Source organism: Neomonachus schauinslandi, chromosome 1 (assembly GCF_002201575.2).
Source record: "Neomonachus schauinslandi chromosome 1, ASM220157v2, whole genome shotgun sequence".
Taxonomy (NCBI): domain Eukaryota; kingdom Metazoa; phylum Chordata; class Mammalia; order Carnivora; family Phocidae; genus Neomonachus; species Neomonachus schauinslandi.
In genome coordinates, this window is record NC_058403.1 from 149375578 (window position 1) to 149397288 (window position 21711).

At 37.9% G+C, this 21711-nt stretch overlaps 1 protein-coding gene across 1 annotated transcript in view; it reads right to left on the bottom strand.

Moving 5' to 3' along the window:
• Positions 1 to 21711, bottom strand: part of GOLGA4 (golgin A4) — a 132018-nt gene that overhangs the window by 104291 nt on the left and 6016 nt on the right. Inside the window, exon 2 of the mRNA XM_044920744.1 lies at positions 10353 to 10442. Coding sequence (XP_044776679.1) covers positions 10353 to 10442 — 90 coding nt within the window. The remainder of the gene's footprint in view (positions 1 to 10352; positions 10443 to 21711) is intronic.

Genomic DNA, 21711 nt, shown 5'->3' on the forward strand with positions numbered 1-21711 from the left:
GCAGGCTTCCCGCTGAGCAGGGAGCCCGATGTGGGACTCAATCCCAGGACCCTGGGATCATGACCTGAGCTGAAGGTAGACGCTTAACGACTGAGCCACCCAGGCGCCCTTGGTAAATCATTTTGAATAAATTCAAGACCATTTTGGCTTGAATTTATTATATAGTTTATATATATATAAACTATATAATAGCTTCCAGTCTAATGTCTAACAAACTTGACAGGGGTAAAATACTTGCATTAACTAACAGAGGGTAGGAACAGGTAGCTTCCAGTCTAATGTCTAACAAAGTAAAAGCATACCAGCTTTGAAAGTCAATCTATTTAGGGGCAAAATTCATTCCAAACTTAAGAAGAAATGTTTCTCGCCCATTACTTTCAAGATACTTCTCAGTAACTCCTAAAGAACAATGCCTGTAGCCCTGAAATAGAATAAATTTATAAAATGTGCTTAAGAATTATCAAAAGCTGGGCGCCTGGGTGGCTCAGATGGTTAAGCGTCTGCCTTCGGCTCAGGTCATGATCTCAGGGTCCTGGGATCGAGTCCCGCATCGGGCTCCCTGCTCCTTGGGAGCCTGCTTCTCCCTCTGCCTTTCTCTCTCGCTCTGTCTCTCATGAATAAAAAAAAAAAAAAAATCTTTAAAAAAAAAAAAAAGAATTATCAAAAGCTGAGAGTGTCATAGAATAGTACAAACTGATTTGGAATGGCAAAGACAACTAGAGAAGCGGTATTTTATTTCTGAAAGATGTCTCAGACCAAGAAGAATAAAAAAGAGGGGCGCCTGGCTGGCTCAGTCTGTGGAGCATGCAAATCTTGATCTCAGGGTTATGAGTTCAAGCCCCACGTTGGGTATAAAGATTGTTTGAAAACAAAATTTAAAAAGGTGGGGGGAGGGGGAGGAAGAAGAAGAAAAAAATATATATATATAAAATATATATATATTTATATATATAATATATATTTTACATATATAGATATAAAAAATATATATATTTATATAGATAGATATAAATATATCTACTCTATTTGGCTGAGTAGATATATAAATATATCTACTATATATAAAGTCTCTAAACAAAAAGTAGCAAATCAGCACAAGCTGTTAACATTCCCTTGCCCTAATCACTACTGAAAAGACCAACGGTATATAAAAATGGGAAGAAAGTTATATCGGGCTAGGAAATCAGGAAGCAGCAATATGGATTCAAGGAATTTCTACTAAGTCCTAGGGCACCTGCTTAAGAAAAATAAGTCTTCAAAGATCAGCTAGCAGGGCGCCTGGGTGGCTCAGTTGGTTAAGCGTCTGCCTTCAGATCAGGTCATGATCTCTGGGTCCTGGGATCAGCCCCACACTGGTCTCCCTGTTCAGGGGGGAGTCTGCTTTTGCCTCTCCCTCTCCCCCCTGTTCCTGCTGTCTCTCTCTCTCTCACTCATGCTCTCTCTCTCTCTCTAATAAAATAAACAAAATCTTAAAGAAAGAAAGATCAGCTCGCCATTCTAATTCTGAAAATGCTCAGCATACTCAACAAGCGGGGAGTCTGCTTGAGGATTCTTTCTCTCTCCTCTCCCTCTGCCCCTCCCCCAGCTCATGCTCACTCATGTGCACTCTCTCAAGTAAATAAATAAATCTTAAAAAAAAAAAAAAAAAAAAAAAAAACAACACTTCCCACAAAGAAAAGCCCAGGATCAGATGGCTTCACTGGCAAATTATACCAAACACCTGAATAATTACTACTAATCTTCACAAGCTCTTCCCAAAAAATATAAGCAGAGGGAATACTTCCCAACTCATTTTATAAGGCTAATATTATCCTGATACCAAAACCAGACATCACAAAAAAGAAAACCACAGACCAACATCTCATGAATATAGACACAAAAATCCACAATAAAATACTAGCAAATCAAACCCAGCAATATAAGATGTACACCATGAACAAGTGGGATTTATCCCAGGAATGCAAGGTTAGTTTAACATCCAAAAACCAATTAATATAATACACCATATCAACAGAATAAAGGACAAAACCACATGCCCATTTCAATAAACACAAACAAAGCATTTGATAAAATTAAACACTGCTTCTAAGAATGCTCAACAAATTAGGAAAGAAAGGGAACTTTCTCAGCATAATAAAGGCAATTTACTAACTCCAACAGATAACATCATACTTAAAGACAAAAAGACTGAATACCTTCCCCCTAAGATCAGGAATGAGATAGGTATGTCTGCTTTCACCACTTCTGTTCAACACTGTACTAAAGGTCCTAGCCAGAGCAACTAGGAAGAAAATGTTACAAAAGGCAACCAGATTAAAGGAAGATATAAAACTACCTCTGTGTGCAGATAACAGGATCTTGTACATAGAAAATACTAAGTAATCTACTAAATAACTGTTAGAACCTAATAAATGAGTTCTGCAAGGTTGCAGGATATAAGATCAATTGACAAAAATCAATTTTATTTCTACAGTGACAATGAGAAAACCAAAAATGAAATTAAGAAAATAATTCCGTTTACAGTAACATCCAGAAGAATAAAATACTTGAAAATAAATTTAACAAAAGTAGTACAGACCTTATATTCTGAAAAGCATACTTCTTTTTTTGAAAAAAATTAAAGAAGATCTAAATAAATGGAGGGGGAGAGGGAAAAAAGAGAGGGGAAGAAGATAAAAAGCTTCCCAACTAATAAAAACTGATAAAGACAACACAAAAAGAAAAGTACAAGCCACTCTCCTTACAAATAGAGTTGGGAGACATGAATATAAAGTAACTATCAAAGTGAGTACAGCAGAATATTAATAATGCAATCTGATCAGTTGAGTTGATTTAAGGAATGAACAATTGGCTTAATATTAGGAAGCCTATTAATATAACTCATATCCTATCATTAGACCAAAAGAAAAAACTATGAGAGGGGCGCCTGGATGGCTCAGTCATTAAGCGTCTGCCTTCGGCTCAGGTCATGATCCCAGGGTCCTGGAATCGAGCCCCACATCGGGCTCCCTGCTCAGCGGAGAGCCTGCTTCTCCCTCTCCCTGTGCCTGCCTCTCTGCCTACTTGTGCTCTCTCTCTGTCAAATAATAAATAAAATCTTTAAAAAAAAAAAAAAAGAGAAAAGAAAAAAAGAAGAAACTATGAGAACTGAATAGATACTAAGGCAACTTGACAGGGGTAAAATACTTGCATTAACTGACAGAGGGTAGGGACAGGTAGCTTCCAGTCTAATGTCTAACAAAGTAAAAGCATACCAGCTTTGAAAGTCAATCTATTTAGGGGCAAAATTCATTCCAAACTTAAGAAGAAATGTTTCTCGCCCATTACTTTCAAGATACTTCTCAGTAACTCCTAAAGAACAATGCCTGTAGCCCTGAAATAGAATAAATTTATAAAATGTGCTTAAGAATTATCAAAAGCTGAGAGTGTCATAGAATAGTACAAACTGACTTGGAATGGCAAAGACAACTAGAGAAGCGGTATTTTATTTCTGAAAGATGTCTCAAACCAAGAAGAATAAAAAAGAGGGGCGCCTGGCTGGCTCAGTCTGTGGAGCATGCAAATCTTGATCTCAGGGTTATGAGTTCAAGCCCCACGTTGGGTATAAAGATTGTTTGAAAACAAAATTTAAAAAGGTGGGGGGAGGGGGAGGAAGAAGAAGAAAAAGTGACATCTTTCTCAACGTTTGGGAAAGCATTCCAATCCAAAGCAGCCTGACACTTCATTATTTCTTCCCTTGTAATGTCACAATTAAAAATTTAGTGTCTGTGCTATCCAAGAGCTGACAGGTACAGAAAAAGCCTTTTCGTTTCTGTATCATAATAATCTTTTGTATGTGATTCAAAAATCATGAGTATTTTCATACTTCTAAATTCACTTGCTCCTCACAAGAACCCTATGAGAGGAGATATTCATTACAACACAATTCTAAAGATGCGAAAGCTGAGGCTCTAACAAGTTAAAAGCAGTTTTGTCCAAAGTCACACAGGCAGTAAGGGATGATATCCTGTGATCCCTCCACCATTCCAGGCTGTCTCTCTGCACGTAGGGAAGCAAAAAAGCATATGGTATTTATGAACACACATCTACTAAACAGAATGGAATCCATCAATCAATTAACCAGAGCTGTTTATTTCTATGCATCATTTTTTTAGCAAAAAACCAAACAAACAAAAAAGGATTCTAAGAAAATAAAATGATTTCTGGAATTTAATTTTAAAACAATATGAAGGGGTGCCTGGGTGGCTTAGTCGTTAAGTGTCTGCCTTCAGCTCAGGTTATGATTCCAGGGTCCTGGGATCAAGCCCCACATTGGACTCCCTGCTCTGCAGGAAGCCTGCTTCTCCCTCTCCCACTCCCCCTGCTGTGTTCCCTCTCTAGCTGTCTCTCTCTCTGTGTCAAATAAATAAATAAAATCTTCAAAAAAATAAAACAATATGAAAATGTTGGCTAGACGAGTCCCTAGGATAAGGATAAGAATGGACAAGCCTAAACTATAAGGAAGTGTGTCCAAAAGACAGCAAATTAGAGAGCAGGGTAAGTAAAGATATCAATCCTTCCTTCAAAAGTTCAGCAAGTAAAGAGACAGAGCGATAACATCCCTAGGACCTTAGTCTACATAATGGTCCATCTGTTTCCCTCCCTTCAGGTAGGGACCTAAGCAAAGTAAGCTGAGCAGACCTTCCCATCTTCCATGGCTGCCCCCAGAAACTACTTAAAACTTAACGAGCACCTACTATGTGCAAAGCACCATGCTAGAAGATTTACATGCTGGTAAACCCCCACAAAACAAGAATTATTATTTCCATTTTACAAAGAGAAAATCTGAGTTACTGGAGAGTTAACTTTCTTTTTTTTTTTTAAGATTTTATTTATTTGCAAGAGAGAGAATGAGAGACGGAGAGCATGAGAGGGGGGAGGGTCAGAGGGAGAAGCAGACTCCCCGCTGAGCAGGGAGCCTGATGTGGGACTCGATCCCGGGACTCCAGGATCATGACCCGAGCCGAAGGCAGTCGCTTAACCAACTGAGCCACCCAGGCGCCCCTGGAAAGTTAACTTTCAAAGGTCCTTCAGCCAGCAAGTGACAAAGCCTGGATGTAAATCCAGGCTGATCCAGATGACTCCAAAAACTATCCTCTTCTCAATAGTCTACACCAGGTCTTACTCCAAACAAATTACATAAACAGATCTTCATGCTCTTAGAAAAATCATTAGATTCAGCCACAAAAAGGAATGAAGTATGAAACATGCTACAACATAGATAAACCTTCAAAACATCATGCTAAAAGAGCCAGACACAAAAGGTTACAACTTGTATGGTTCCATTTATACAAAATATCCAGAATAAATGGATCCATAATGACAGTAAGCAGATTAGCGGTCACCTGGGGCTGGCGGAGAGGGAGCATGGGGGAGTAACTGCTTAATGAGTATGGGGTTTCTTTTTGGAATAATGAAAATGTCATGGAATTAGAGAGATGCGATGAATGTACAACACTGTGAATATATGAAATGCCACTTTGAAATTGTAGATGTTATGTTATAGCAATTTAATCTCAATTAAAAAAACATCATCAGAGTGGAACAGAGCGCAGGAGGCTATAGTAGCCTCATCTGCCTAGTCAGCCTTTCACATGATCCTACATTCTCTACTACTCTAAAGCATCCAGCTCTAGAGAGGCAAAAAAGATTCATCTCAAGCAACAAAAGGGGAAGGAAGCTCTATGCTGAAGATAACAAGGCTATGCCCAGGATCACCGGAAGAAAGCGGATGGTCAACGTGCATATGCACAGGATGAGAGTGCCAGAGCCCTGTAGACCTTAGGGTCAGCACAATCTCAGTCTGTTCTCCTTTGCCTTCAATGTCTGAATCATATAGATGATTTTTTATATCCTTATAATAAGGAAGCCTGCAACCAAAGACAGACTTATTTAGATTTACATATAGTATTTACTAACACAGTAAAACAGACATATTAGGAGGTATATAAAAACTTTAATTATCCAGGAAATTATCTAAATGAAACTATCTACTTCTGAAGCATTCTGGGTAACAAAGACTACTGTATTTACTGAAAAGGTGGACAAATATTTATATTTTGAGTTAAACTTCCACATTTTACTAAAAAGGAACATTATAACATTTAAAAACAGAAAGTCGGGATCTTCTGTCTCAGAGATTTAACAAAATCAAAAACCCACGGAGTGGGAGGATGAATAAAAAGGTAATTCTTACGTAATGCCCATTTAATCAATAACTTAATTATGAAATTAGAAAGTCCTTTAATTTTGTAAAATAAACTGAACTGACCATTACATTGGTCAAAAATAGCTTTTAGAGTTGTTAGGAAACACTTTAAAAGCAAGGAGATGAAGGGATGATGCTGCTCTTTCAATCAGAAACCACTTCTTTAGTTAAACCTATGAAGTACAGGATCTTTAGGATTGAAATTTGGGAATTTGGGAAGGAATAAAAAATAACCTTTAGCTCACTTAGCCTATTGTAAAAGGATATTCAAATCATCCCTTTCAAAAAGGATTATTTTGTAAAGATATATTCAATTAAAATGTTTTAAAGCATCTTAGATAAAATAAATATTTTTTTAAAAGTTAATAGTAGGGGTGCCTGTTTGGCTCAGTCAGAAGAACATGTGACTGAGCATCATGAGTTTGAGCCCCATGTTGGGTGTAGAGACTGCTTACACAAAAAAGCTTTAAAAATATATAAAAATAAAAAAAAAATTAAAAAGCAATAGTAGCAATCAACAAGTTATTTTCAGGGTTTCAACTGTATTGTGTGTAAACCACTATACTATAAAACCAACCAATATACTGAATATAGTAATGATGCTATCAACACTGATTGCCAAAATGGTTCTACTCAGTACTGCAGCTTTCATTCAAATTGGTTACATGTATAAACTAAGTTCAACAGCATTAAATTTGAAATCACAAAGAGATGTAATACTGCAAGTGATATACAAGAAAATAAGATCCCCAAGAAAGCATGCACATACTTCATACTTTAAACAACTTTGTCAGATCATTTAAATCTATGCACCAAGGACATAGTCTATGCCAAGGGCATAGAATGCCAAGGACATGCCAAGGACATAGAATATGCCATTAACTTTGAATGCAAAAACTATACTATGAAGTGTTTATTTTGCTATCAGCATCTACTATAAAAAGTTTAAAAATTTTTTTGTGTTAAAGTAACCTTAGAAAAAATTAAAAAATAAAGTAACTTTCATCAAAACAACTTGGAAATACCTCTCAAATTTTTAAATTTGAAATCCATCCTATAACCCAGCAATCCCATTCCTAGGATTCTATCTTGAAGAAGAATGGCATTATAAATGTTTATGTACAATGCTCAGTACAGTACTGCTTATAATACTGAAAAGGTTATAAAATTTGATTTATAATACTGAGACTCTCTCCAAACTAATCTATAGAATCAATACAATCCCAATCAAAATCTCCACAGGTTTGTTTTGTTGTTGTCATTGTCTGTGTTTCATTTCGTTGTGAGTTTGTTTTTCTGAGACTTGAAAGTCTAATTCTAGGGGCGCCTGGGTGGCTCAGTTGTTAAGCGTCTGCCTTCGGCTCAGGTCATGATCCCAGGGTCCTGGGATCGAGCCCCACATCGAGCCCCACATTGGGCTCCCTGCTCCGCGGGAAGCCTGCTTCTCCCTCTCCCACTCCCCCTGCTTGTGTTCCCTCTCTCGCTGTGTCTCTCTCTGTCAAATAAATAAATAAAATCTTTAAAAAAAAAAAAGAAAATCTAATTCTAAAATTTATATGGAAAGGAATAACTAAGACACTCAAGAAGAACAAGGTAGGAGTGCTATGGACTGAATGTGTCTCCCCAAATTCACATATTGAAGCCCTAGCCCTCAATGTGATGTTATTTGGAGGCAGAGCCTTTGGGAAGTAATTAATTAGAGAAGGTCAAGAGGATGGGGCCTTCATGATGGGATTAGTATCCTTATAAAAAGAGAAAGAGACAGGAGAACTGCTTTTCCCCTACTCGCACCCATCCCTTTCTTCCTAGGTGTATGTACCAAGAAGGGCCATGCTAAGACATAATGAGAAGATAGATACCTGCAAATCAGTAAGAGAGCCCTGGCCAGACAGCCAATCTGCTGGCACCTTGATCCTGGACTGCCCAGCCTCTGGAACTGTGAGAAACAAATGTCTGTTTAATCTACTAGCGTATGGAATTTTGTTAAAGCAGCCCAAACTGACCAAGACAGCAAAGACCTGCTCTACAGAAGACAAGATTTAATATAAAACTACTGTTACTAAGACAGTGTGGTATCAGATCAAAGATAGACAAAGCAAACAAGGGAACAGAATAGAGAGCTCAGAAACAAATCTACTCAAATATAGACACTTAATTTCTGAAAAAAGGTAGCACAGTAGAGCAATGTGGAAAGAATGGGACAACTGGATAGCGATATGGGCGGGTTGGGGGGGGGTGGGAGGGAGACACACAGACTTGATCCCTACCTCACACCATGCTGAAAAAAATCATTTCCAAATGGAATGTAGATCCAAATGTGAAAAGTGAAACAGGATATGGGAGGATGAGCAAAATGGGTGAAGGAGAGCAAGAGGTACAGGCATCCCATTATGGAATGATTAAGTCACAGGAATAAAAAGTACAGCATAGAGAATAGAGTCAAAGATATTGTAATAGCATTGTATGGTGACAGGTGGCAGCCACACTTTTGGTGAGCACAACGTAACTTACAGACTTGTCAAATCACTATGTTGTACACTATACTTCTTAAAAAAATGATTTTTGAAAAGTAAAACAGGAAAATACTCTCAGGGTAAGAAAAGAATTCTGTAATAAGAAACAAAAACACTAGCCAGAAAATAAAATATTAATAAATTGTAATACATTAAAACTAAGATTCAGTTCATCTAAGGACACCATTAAGAGAATAAAAAGGCAAGCCACAGGCCAGAAGAAGATTATCTGCTAGGCATATAGCCAATAAAAAACTCCTATCTGTATATGTTAACTGGAATTTAAATAAAAACTTGAAACAAAAAAAGAAGAAGAAGAAGAAGAAACATCAAGACACAGAAAAAAAACTCATTACAAGAAAAAAAAAAATGTGTAACTATGTATGGTGATGGATGGTAACTAGACTTATTGTGGTGATCATTTCAGTGTATTCAAATATCAAATCACTATATAGTATACATGAAATTAATGTTATATGTCAATTATACCTTAATAAAAAAAACTCCTATCCACACTACATAAAAAAGAACTACAAATCAATAAAAGACAAGCCAAGAGAAAAATGAGCAAGATACATAAACAAGCACTTCACAAAAAAAGATATCAAATGGCCAATACAGAGATGAAAAGTGCACAATCTTATTTGTCATCAGAGAAATGCTAATTAAAACTACAATAAGAGAACACTACACACCCATGAGAATGGCTGAAATTAAAGAGACTAGCAAGAATGAAGAGCACCAGCAACTTTCAGAAACTCCTGGTAGAAAGGTAAAGTTCTACAACTATTCTGAAAAACAGTGGGCATTATCTTCTAAAGTGTTAAAACTCTGTATACCTTTTGATTCAGTGTTCCACTCCTAGGTATAAAGCAAAAGAAACGCAGGTACATGTGTACCAAAAGAAATGTACAATGATGTTCACAGCAGCATAATTTATAATAACCCCAAACTGTAAAGAACCCAAATGTTTATAATGTTCACAACAGAAAGCATACTTACGTGGTACTATAAAGAAAAGGAAAGAAACAAATACCAAGAGGTCAGGATGATAGTAATCTTTTTGGGGGGAAGAAGGCAGCGCTATAATGCTGGCAGGGTTCCTTTTGGAACCTCAGTGGTTTCCTTCATAATAATTCATTGATTTGTGCATTTCTGTTTTACTCTCTTCTGAACCTGTGTGGCAGTTCACCACAAGAAAAAGTTGAAAATAATCTAATCTGAGCTATGGGGCTAGCTGCAAGTCACACAAAATGAGTTAAGTTCACAGATTCCAATCAATAGCTTGAAAATATAGAACTTTTTTCTATTTGATGCTATGTTAAACAAATTATTATCAAATTATTATAAACCTCAACTATTAAAGGCAGAGTATATTGTCCTCTCAAATTAAGATTCTCAAAGAAAACATATTTTACAAAAGCATAATTACTATTTACAAAGAAACAATAATGTTGTTATTAATAAAAATACCTAACAATTAAAAATTGACCTGTCAAAATAATTTTCCATTTTGTTATCAACAGTAGCCTTCATTTTAAATTAATAAGCTTCTTCTAAGAGGTTTATTAAACAAGAAATTCCAAACTTACCTCTCTATTGGGTGTACCTTCATCAAGTTGCTCTGTAAATGAAAATGTCCTGCTCCTGGTTCTTGTTGGTGTCGAAGAATTGGAGGGAGCCTAGATTAAAAAATTATTGCATAAATTACAAAGACTACATTGACTAGTGGACTATGTATTGTGTAGTCTTTCTCTCAGTTCATGCCCAAAGAACCCCATGAAAGAAAGGAAAAAACAAACACATGAAAAAAAAAACAATACTTAAAACACCAACTAGAAGACCTAGGCTGCCTACTGGGTCCTTGGTCTGACTCTACCACCAACCAGAACTGTAACCTTAGCTAAACTAACTTTTTGAGGGCTATGTGTCCTCATATATAAAATAAGGCTGTGCTGGGCACCTGAGTGGCTCAGTTGGTTAAGCGACTGCCTTCGGCTCAGGTCATGATCCTGGAGTCCCGGGATCGAGTCCCACATCGGGCTCCCTGCTCAGCGGGGGGATCTGCTTCTCCCTCTGCCCTCTTCCCTCTCATGCTCTCTGTCTCTCATTCTCTCTCAAATAAATAAATAAAATCTTTAAAAAAATAAATAAATAAATAAAATAAAATAAAATAAGGCTGTGCTGTTAACATAAGATGATAACATTAGGGGAAAGTGAAACCAGCTGAGGAGTATACGAAAACTCTCTGTACGATTTTGGCAACTTCCCTAAAATCAAAATTATTCCAAAATTAAAAGTTCATGAAAAAAATAAGGTTGTCAATTCAATCTTTAAAGTGCCTTCCAGGGACGCGTGGGTGGCTCAGATAATTTAGCGTCTGCCTTCAGCTCAGGTCATGATTTCCAGGTCCTGGGGTTGAGCTCCCAGCTCAGCGGGGAGTCTGCTTCTCCCTCTGCCTCTCCCCTGGCTTGTGCTCTCTCTGTCTCTGTCTCTCTCAAATGAATAAACAAAATCTTTAAAAAAATAAAAAAATAAAGTGCCTTCCAGCTCTAATATTCAATACTATGTAATGCACAAGTAAACATCTCTCTAGTCAAGGGCCTTGCTTTAAGTCTACCTTGCCCACCACAGCTAGATCCTAAGATGCCAATCCATTTAGTTCTGTAAAGGAGAGCCTGACTCCTATCATTTTCAGTACAAAAATCCTCAGGAGAAAGGGCCCAAAATTTAAACTAGAAAGTTGAAATCTACTACTCTAAGGTGAACCAAAAAAGTCCTAAAAGTATAAAGCCAAAACTTTAAGACCCTCCCTCATCCATAACAAAACAGATCTGAACTCATCTACACATAGAAATAAGCCCTGATGTCTTACCCTTTTGTAGTCTGCAAAGTACTACATCAATAAAAGGCATTTAATAAATATTTGTTAAATAAACGAGTGAATGAATGAACCGATGGAACCCTGATCTGTCAAGTGGGCACATACTGCTGTAGGTAGGCTGGAACAGAGAGGTCATTAGGAATAGTGTACACACATACACATACATACATACATACACACATATACATATTTACTTTACAGTAACTGCAACATTTCAAATTAAGATAGATGTCCCATAAATGGTATTGGGACAAATGCCATCCATATGGGGGGAGAGACACCAATCAGATGCTTACTTCATACTTAAGCTATATTAAAGATTTAATTTTTTAAGTTTTCATTTAAATTCCAGTTAGTGAACATACAGTGTAATATTAGTTTCAGGTATACAACACCTGGTACTCACCACAAGTGTACTCCTTAATCCCTATTACCTATTTAACTCATGATTTTTAAAAATTGAAATATAAAAGAAGATATGAGAGTTTATTTCTATAATCACTGAATAGGAAAGAGATTTTTCTGTCAAAACCAGAAATCAAAAGGAACAGTTTAATTGGGAGGGGGGAAAATATCAACAAAATAATGACAAAAATTTAATAACCTTTTCTTTTTTTCTAAACAGCTTTTATAACTCTGTAAGCTAGAACTCAGAAAACTTACTCAGTCTCCCTCTCATCTAGAGCAGGTGACCTGAGCTCCACCAATGAATATACCCATGAGACTCTGAGTCATAAGTGAGGGATGTGAGAAAATAGACACACAAATTTAAAGTTCATCATCTGGTGAGCAATGGAGACAAAAGCTTTATGCAGTTGTGCAGAGGAATTATTGATTCAGCTTTCCAGATACCAGGAAAGGGCTACTTTCAGACAGTGACCATCCAATCACTCAGAAAGTATACCCCCAATGTAAATATTTACGATCTTTATACTTTGGCTTCATGTGAGCCTAATCAGTAACTGAGAATCTCATCAGCTCTGGATTAACTAGCAAAATCAAATGCTGGAGTATGCAATAGGTAGGTCATAAAACACTGTATTCAGAAAAGTAGTACCACCTGGCAGGCTTGGCCTGATGGCTGGTAGGTCCTCCCCCGGAGTTGCAAGAGTAAGGATCACATATGTGACGTATGATTGTAAAATATAAAACACGCATAAAAAACTAATTGTACTTGACCATTTATTGGAAGGTCCTGGATCTTTAATGGGCTATCCTCACTTCAAAATATAAAGGGATTTAGATTCCCCCAAACTAAATTTGGTCTAATTAATTCTCATAGCCATGAGAAATCTGCACAGGTTTCTAAGCTATTTGTCACAATTAATATCTTTATTGCCCACCAATGGATTATTAACTAACCACTGGCCTCTATTTTAGTATAGGGAAAACCATTTTAATCACTGTGGTAGGTAGAGTTCTAAGATGACCCCAAATGACCCTCACCCTGTGAATATGAGCTCACTCCCTTGACTATCTCACATTACATAGTAAAAGGGATTTCTACAGGCATATTTAAGGTTTCTAATCAGTAGTCTTTGAGTCAATCAAAAGATTACCTGGATGGGTCTAGCCTAATCACAAAAGCCCTTCAAATAAGAGTCTAGAGTGCAAAGGCAGAGGCAGAAGGCAGAGAAATGCACCCCTGCTGTCCTGAAAGAAAACAAAATGCCTATCAGGGCCAAGTGACAAGGAACTGCAGGTGGCCTCAGGAGCTGAATGGCCCTCTTCAACAGCCAGGAAGAAATAAGGACCTCAGTCCTATAACCACAGGGGACTAAATTCTACTACAGCCACATGAGCACAGAAGAAAACCCTAAGGTCCAGATAAGAACATAGTCTGGGGGCACTTGGGTGGCTGAGTCGGTTTGGTGTCTGCCTTCCGCTCAGGTCATGATCTCAGGGTACTGGGATTGAGCCCCGTATCGGGCTCCCTGCTCTTCGGGAAGTCTGCTTCTCCCTCTCCCTCTGCCCCACTCCCCTCTCCACTCATGCCCTCTCTCTCTCAAATAAATACATCTTTAAAAAAGCAAAAAAGAACATAGTCTGGATGACACCTTGTGTAACTCTGAGCAGAGAAGCCAGTTGCCCATGCCAGACTTCTGACCTACAGACAATGAAGTAACAATTGGGTTATTAGACGCTAAGATTGTAGTAATTTGTTATGCAACATTAGAAAATGTATACAATCAGTTTTGGGAATAATAAGCCTTGAGTGGCTTGTCCCTATACCATGATTTTTCATTACCCATCAAGACTCTGTTCAGATGTCACCCTGACTCTCTCCAGAAATGCTTTCCTGTGTGCAGCCACAGCACCCTGTACACACTACCACCATACTAGGAGTACTTGTCTCTCAACCCCATGGTACAGAGACTACAGCTACCCTTCAAGGCTAATGCAACACCCAACAAAGCAACTTAGGAGGCCCTGTTCAACAAATAAGTGCTCTAAAATTACAAATATATTTGACTAACTGATTGATTGATTGATTGGCTCCACACCCAATGCGGGGCTTGAACTCACAACCCTGAGATCAAGAGTTGCATACTCTACCAACTGAGTCAGCTAGGTGCCCCAATAAATGTTTTTAAATACTTTATCTGTTTTGATTCTCACAACCAACCTGAAAGACAAGCAGGACAGATATTATCATCCCCAATTTCTCATCTCTGATGAGAAAATAAGAAGGTCAGAATGCTTATGTCGCTTGCTCAGGTTGCATACAAGATCTGTGTTATGGGTTAGGACACAAGTCTTCCAATTCCCTCATCCACTTCCCTGGTATTCTTTAAAGATTTTATTTATTTATTCATTTGAGAGAGAGAGAGAGAAACAGCATGAGAAGGGAGAGGGTCAGAGGGAGAAGCAGGCCCCCCCGCTGAGCCAGGAGTCTGATCCCAGGACTCCAGGACCATGACCTGAGCAGAAGGCAGTCGCTTAACCAGCTGAGCCACCCAGGCGCCCTTCCCTGGTATTCTTTAGATCACTGTTTCTCAGATTTTTTTTTCCACTGGGACCCATGATGTAAACAGACAAAACAAAGCACCCATTTTACATACAGACACCTCTAAGACAGAAGTTTTACAGAACCTTAATCTTTATGACAGAAGGTGTCATATTTCCTGACCCAGTTTATTCTTTCACTACAAAAAAAAAGCTAGGTGGTGCCTGGCTGGCTTGATCCCCTTGAGTTCAAGCCCCACGCATGGTGTAGTTTACTTAAAAAAAAAAAAAAAAGCTGATCTCAACCCACTAAAAGATTCCACAACCCTCTTAAATGCTTTCACCATACCATGTCCTTGTAAGAACAGTGTACATAAACACAGCCACTAACTCTTAAATCTAGACTACATCAGATATATCTACTATATTTTAGTTATCTTAAAAAATAAAAATTAAAAAGCATTAATCCTAGGCTGAAAAACACAACCTAAAGATAACAAAAACACAAATTTTGGATATTCATATTACTGAAAAGTTCTATATTAAAGTCAAAACTATGTTAACCAAAGTTTACTCATTAGGGGCTCTATTATCTGGGAGTTTTCATGGAAAGAACTACTCAAGATAGCTGAATTATTAGATAGATGTAGAAAAATATAGATATAAATATAGACATTGGTAGAGATGCAGATATCTATCTAAAATTATAGATTCAAAATGGTTGCAACTCATTATATCTCCAAAGCCCTTTAGGTTTTCAATGAGGTGTAACCATTTTGAATCTATAACTTTCTGAAATCAATTAACTAATTCTAGTTTTTAAAGATAAAAGGAGGGGCACCTGGGTGGCTCAGTAGCTTAAGCATTTGCTTTGGCTCAGGTCATGATCCCAGGGTCCTAGGATTGAGCCCCACTCAGCAGGGAGCCTGCCTCTCCCTCTCCCTGCCACTCCCCCTGCTTGTGCTCACTCTCTCTTAAATAAATAAATAAAATCTTAAAAAAAAAAAAAGGAAACAACATAATTTAACATTTTCTTTTTTCTTTACCATTTTCTAGGTCAGTTATCACTCTTGTAAATATGCTACTTATAGTAAGTCTTCTCTACTCATTTTAGCCTGCTACTAGTTTAGAAACTGGATAACTACATTTACTGGAATTGTAGACAAAATAAGCATAAGGAAGCTCTAAATGAGGGTTTTTTAAGTTTCCTTATTAATAACTTAAGATTAGCTGTGGAATGTGAAGTTGGTGACATTAAAATCTGGGATGCCTTTTGACTTACTTCCTGGTTCTCAAGTTATGCCCCAAAGAGATGAGATATTATTCTTACACATGTGTAACAAAATCTGGCTTCATTTCTCCCTCCCACACCCGTGGACAATCAATCATGGCAAGGACACAACCATAGAATCCTTCTCATCACAGCCCTGCTAAGAGTCTCTCTCCAATCTATTTAATATCCCATCTCTATAGAGGTGGCCAAAGTAACTTGGGAGTTAATTCTTCACATAAACTTTTATATTCTAATTACCAAAATTATTAGAGATTTTCACCATGTCCTTCGTAAATCACCTTCTGCATCCTGACATCTAAAATAGTAGTACTGGAAATGAAATATTGCTGTTCATGTTATAAATGCTTACCTCAAAACCAGCCCTTTAATATAGTAAAATCCACTCACCCAAAAGTAATTTAAGGAAACTTCCAGTTAAACATGGCAGATGGAGTATATGCTCCTATTTTCTCTGCCTCCCAAAGAGCTAAGAAATTTCAACCAGGGGAGCCTGGGTGGCTCAGTTGGTTAAGTGTCAGCTCAGGTCATGATCTCAGGGTCCTGAAATGGAGCCCCGCATCGGGCTCCCTGCTCAGCAGGGAGTCTGCTTGTCCATCTCCCTTTCCCTCTGCCCGTCCCCACTGCTCACTCTCTCTCTCTCTCCTCTCTCTCAATAAATAAAATCTTTAAAAAAAAAATGAAAGAAATTTCAATGTTCAGAAGATTGGTATGAATGGAAGAACAGTAAAGGATTTAACACAATTGAGAACACTACAACCCCAAGGAGCTACAAAAGAGAATAATGATGAGAAGCAAGCCTATTTTCTCCCCAGAACCATGAAAAGACTTAGGACTTAAAACAAAAATATAACACAAGATGCAAAAGTGAAGAGACAAGACCAAAAACAGGAAGAATGGTTGAAAGATCCCCAGGTCCCTGTCCAACCTTTCAGAGCCTCTGAAGAACCAGAGGTTTATTTTTGGGAGCCAATAAGGCTCCAAACTGGGCGAAACCAAGCACAGTAAGATAGGAGTGAAGGGCAAAGTATATGACTAGCCTTAGTGGGATTAAGTGGTATCTGCACAGTCAATCAGCCCTGCTTCCAGAAGGTTGGCAGCTTGGCTTATAACCCCCTCACCCTTTCTCCAAAGCACACTGTGCTTCTCTGGAGAAACCAAATGACCTCCAGACTTGTGGTTACCAGCATGAAGATATTTCCCCCAATAATAACCCAGTAGAGAACCCCAGTGACTCTGTCACATGCTACTTCCAAGTAGCACCAGATTTTTAGTGCTTCACCCTTAAATATGAATGGGAAGCCCAGAGCATGCAATAAAGTTTCCAGAGTAAAAAAGTGAGCCAAAAACAACCAAAAACACAAAAACTAGAAAAAAAAAAAACAATAAAGATTAAAAGAAAACTTCAAAAAAAATCACCATTATTCTGAGAGATAAAAGATATTATATCTGTATAACAAGAACAATGCTATGAAAAAGGAAAAGACAGTAAGAAACAGCCCTTAGAAATTTTAAAATAAAATAGTCAAAATTAAAAATTCAATTGAAGAGTTAAATAAGTTGAAGAAATCTCTCAAAAGTAGAGCAAAACATCCCCATCAAAATACCATCCACTTTTTTCAAAGAAATGGAACAAATAATCCTAAAATTTGTATGGAACCAGAAAAGACCCCACATAGCCAGAGGAATGTTGAAAAAGAAAAGCAAAGCTGGCGGCATCACAATTCCGGACTTCCAGCTCTATTACAAAGCTGTCATCATCAAGACAGCATGGTACTGGCACAAAAACAGACACAGAGATCAGTGGAACAGAATAGAGAGCCCAGAAATGGACCCTCAACTCTATGGTCAACTCATCTTCGACAAAGCAGGCAAGAATGTCCAATGGAAAAAAGACAGTCTCTTCAACAAATGGTGTTGGGAAAATTGGACAGCCACATGCAGAAGAATGAAACTGGACCATTTCCTTATACCACACACAAGAATTGACTCCAAATGGTTGAAAGACCTCAATGTGAGACAGGAGTCCATCAAAATCCTAAAGGAGAACACCGGCAGCAACCTCTTTGACCTCAGCCGCAGCAACTTCTTCCTAGAAACATCGCCAAAGGCAAGGGAAGCAAGAGCAAAAATGAACTATTGGGACTTCATCAAGATAAAAAGCTTTTTTTTTTTTAAAGATTTTATTTATTTATTTGAGAGAGCGAGAATGAGAGAGAGTACATGAGAGGGGGGAGGGTCAGAGAGAGAAGCAGGCTCCTCGCCGAGCAGGGAGCCCGATGCGGGACTCGATCCCGGGACTCCAGGATCATGACCTGAGCCGAAGGCAGTCGCTTAACCAACTGAGCCACCCAGGCGCCCCAAGATAAAAAGCTTTTGCAAAGCAAAAAAAAAAAAAAAAGTAGAGCAAAACAAAACCCAAAACACAACAACAACAAAAAACCCAAAACAGAACATAAATGGTAAAAAAAGAAAAAAAGAGAACCTATCCTGAAGGCACAAAAGCTACCAAATTGCAGCTCAAGAGAAGAGAAAAAATAAAGGGGAGGGAATTATCAAAGAAACAATATGTAAAAGTTTCGAAGAATGTAAGCACAGGAGTGGCACCATACAATGCCCACTGAGTGTCCAGCACAATGCATAAAGAAATCCATACGGGGCATATTTACCATGAAATTTCAGACAACAAGATGTAAAGGGAAGATCCTAAAATCTCTAGAAAGAAAAAAGCAGCAGAATGACAATGGACTTCTCAATAGCAACACTGTAAACAGAAAACAATGGAGCAATGCTCCCAAAATCATCTACCTTCGCAGGAAATCAGTAAATATGGTTTATAATGTACAACTCAACAAAGAGCAAAGCAACAAAAGCTTATTATTAGAAATATGAAGTTAAGCGATGCCTGGATGGCTCAGTCATTAAGTGTCTGCCTTTGGCTCAGGTCATGATCCCAGGGTCCTGGGATCCAGTCCTGCACAGGTCTCCCTGCTCAGCGGGGAGTCTGTTTCTCCCTTTCCCACTGCCCCCGCTTGTGTTCCCTCTCTCGCTGTGTCTCTCTCTGTCAAATAAATAAAATCTTGAAAAAAAGAAATATGAATTTAAGTATCTGGGCAAACAAAATGTTGAGAACATGGAGAACAGGACTGGAGGGTTGGAGCAGACAATGGTTTTTTACATAATATACTTTCAGTAGTACTTCACCTTTTAAAACCATGTAACATATTACCTTGATAAAAATAAAAGCAAAATTTTATTTAAAATTTTAATCAAAATCATAAGTATTTAGTATGTTCAATACAAGATACCCAATAAAATTTAAAACATGGCATACAGATTAAAAGATGGTTGATTGGTTGATAATAATAAGTGCACTGATATTCTCAACACTTCAGACACTAGCTATTGTTAACAGCGTATTTCAAGGCCAATCACATGGTATATGCTAACTCAACAAAGTGATTCTACAAAATAAATAAGATAGAAAAATCAGATAATATCTTTACAATCTAAGGAATATACACTTGTTGAAAATTTATAATTTAAAAGTCAAATATTTTAGGGGCGCCTGGGTGACTCAGTCGGTTAAGCGTCTGCTTTTAGCTCAGGTCATGATCCCAGGGTGCTAGGATCGAGCCCCGCGTCGGGCTCCCTACTCAGTGGGGAGCCTGCTTCTCTTTCTCCCTCTGCCTGCCACTCCTCCTCCTTATGCTCTCTCTCTCTCTGTCAAATAAATAAATAAATAAAATCTTTTTTAAAAAAATAAATAAAAGTCAAATATTTCAGAAGATGAACTTATGTTGTTTTTTTAAAAGATTTTACTTATTTATTCATTTGACAGAGAGCAAGAGTGAGAGAGCACAAGCAGAGGGAGCAGCAGAGGGAGAGGGAGAAGCAGGCTCCCTGCTGAGCAGAGAGCCCGACGAGGGACTCGATCCCAGGACCCCAGGATCATGACCTGAGCCGAAGGCAGATGCTTAACCGACTGAGCCACCCAGGTGCCCCTGAACTTATGTTTAAATACATCACGATGATTAAGTTTCCAGTACAAGAATGTAGACTGAATACTATTGTTTGCCTCCTCTCCCTCCTAAAAACCCACTGAAATGAAAGTTTAAAAAAAAAAAAAAAGGAGAAAAACATAGATTAGTTAAAACTCAAGAATAAGACAGAGAACATCAACAGTGAAAAGATAATGACGGGGCGCATGGGTGGCTCAGTCAGTTAGGCATCTGCCTTCAGCTCAGGTCATGATCCCAGGGTCCTGGGATGGAGTCCCATGTCAGTCTAACTGCTCAGCGGGGAGCCTGCTTCTCCCTTTCTGTCGCTCCCCCTGCTTGTGCTCTTTCTCTCTCTGTCAAATGGATAAATAAAACTTTTGAAAAGAAAAGATAATGACATTTTCTGAAGAATTGAAGGCAAAAGGATTCAAATTGGTGGAGAAATCAGGACAAAGGTAGCTGTAACTCCAAATCTGCACAGAAGGTTGAAGTAGCAGCAGCAGCAAATTCTTCCAATAGGGGGGGGAAAAATCACAGGTTTAGAGAACTAGAATGGGAGATACTGTTCTCATTATTGTTCTCAGGGATTAAGGGTTTGTATGACAAAAAGGTACTGGAGGTCAGCCTCCTCCTAACCAAACATATTTCCAGACAAAAGTAACTGCAAAATGTAATAAGCAACCTACCTTGTAGGAGTTAGATCTTCAAAAGTGGGGGCTGGTACCACAAAGTAGCAGGGTAACAATACACTTTAGTTTGCCCACTGCAACCCAGTCTTACCCAGTTTATGCCAGTTTATGTTCCAAGATCATTATTAGAAGTAGTGTCCCCTTTCATTCTCAAGATGTTTGCATGATAAATTATACGGTCACCTTTCAAAGTAGGTAGACCCTCCTTGTTTGGGCTGGCAGAGAGGAATCCTCTGACTGTTCCCTTCCCTAACCACTCTCCACACAGGGGAGAGGCACATAAGAGCAGAGAAACCCATGTCAGTTAGCAAAATAAATCACCCGCCAGGACTTCATAAATATAAGTGAACAACCAACAATCACAAGACATTGTTCTTAACAAACAAAAAACAACAAAAAAACAAGATGACCAGTAAGAATAAGTGACCCCCAAAAAATCAGATAAATCAAGAAACAGAACTTAAATATGTATGTGTGTGTGTGTATATATATATATATATATATATACCATATAATGCTTATCCTCCCAGAGTTTTGATAAGCTCTAGTTTCTTTAAACAAACATAAGCTGCTACTAAAAAGTAAAACAAAGCAACAAGTATAAGCCCAGTGGTTAAAAAAATGGGCTTCTGAGCCACACTACCTAAGTTCATCTCAGCTTTACCACTGATTAACTGTGTACCAGAGACAAGTTACTTTACCTCCCTCAGCCTCAATTTCTTATCTGTAAAATGGGGATAACACAAGTCATATATTATTTCATGTTTCAATTTAGAAATCATGCAATACAACCAAGAAAAGTACCTGATTAATAATACTCAATAAATGTTTACTACTGTTATTATTTGTAGAAATTAAATATATGATTACTAAAATAAATTTAATAATTTAAATAAATTTATTCTAGTAATAAAATTTGAAGAAATCTCTCAAAACAATAGAACAAACAGGAAAAAAGGAATATATAAAAAGAAAGTTAGAATACACAAAGTACTTGTCCAGAAAGATTAATAAGATTTTTAGGGGGGGGGCAAAAAACAACAACAAAGAATTAAAAGAAGAAAATTGGGAATTTCCTAAAATCAAGGGAAGAAGAGAAGATTCAAACATCAGGTTAACTACCAATGAAGAAAGAACAGG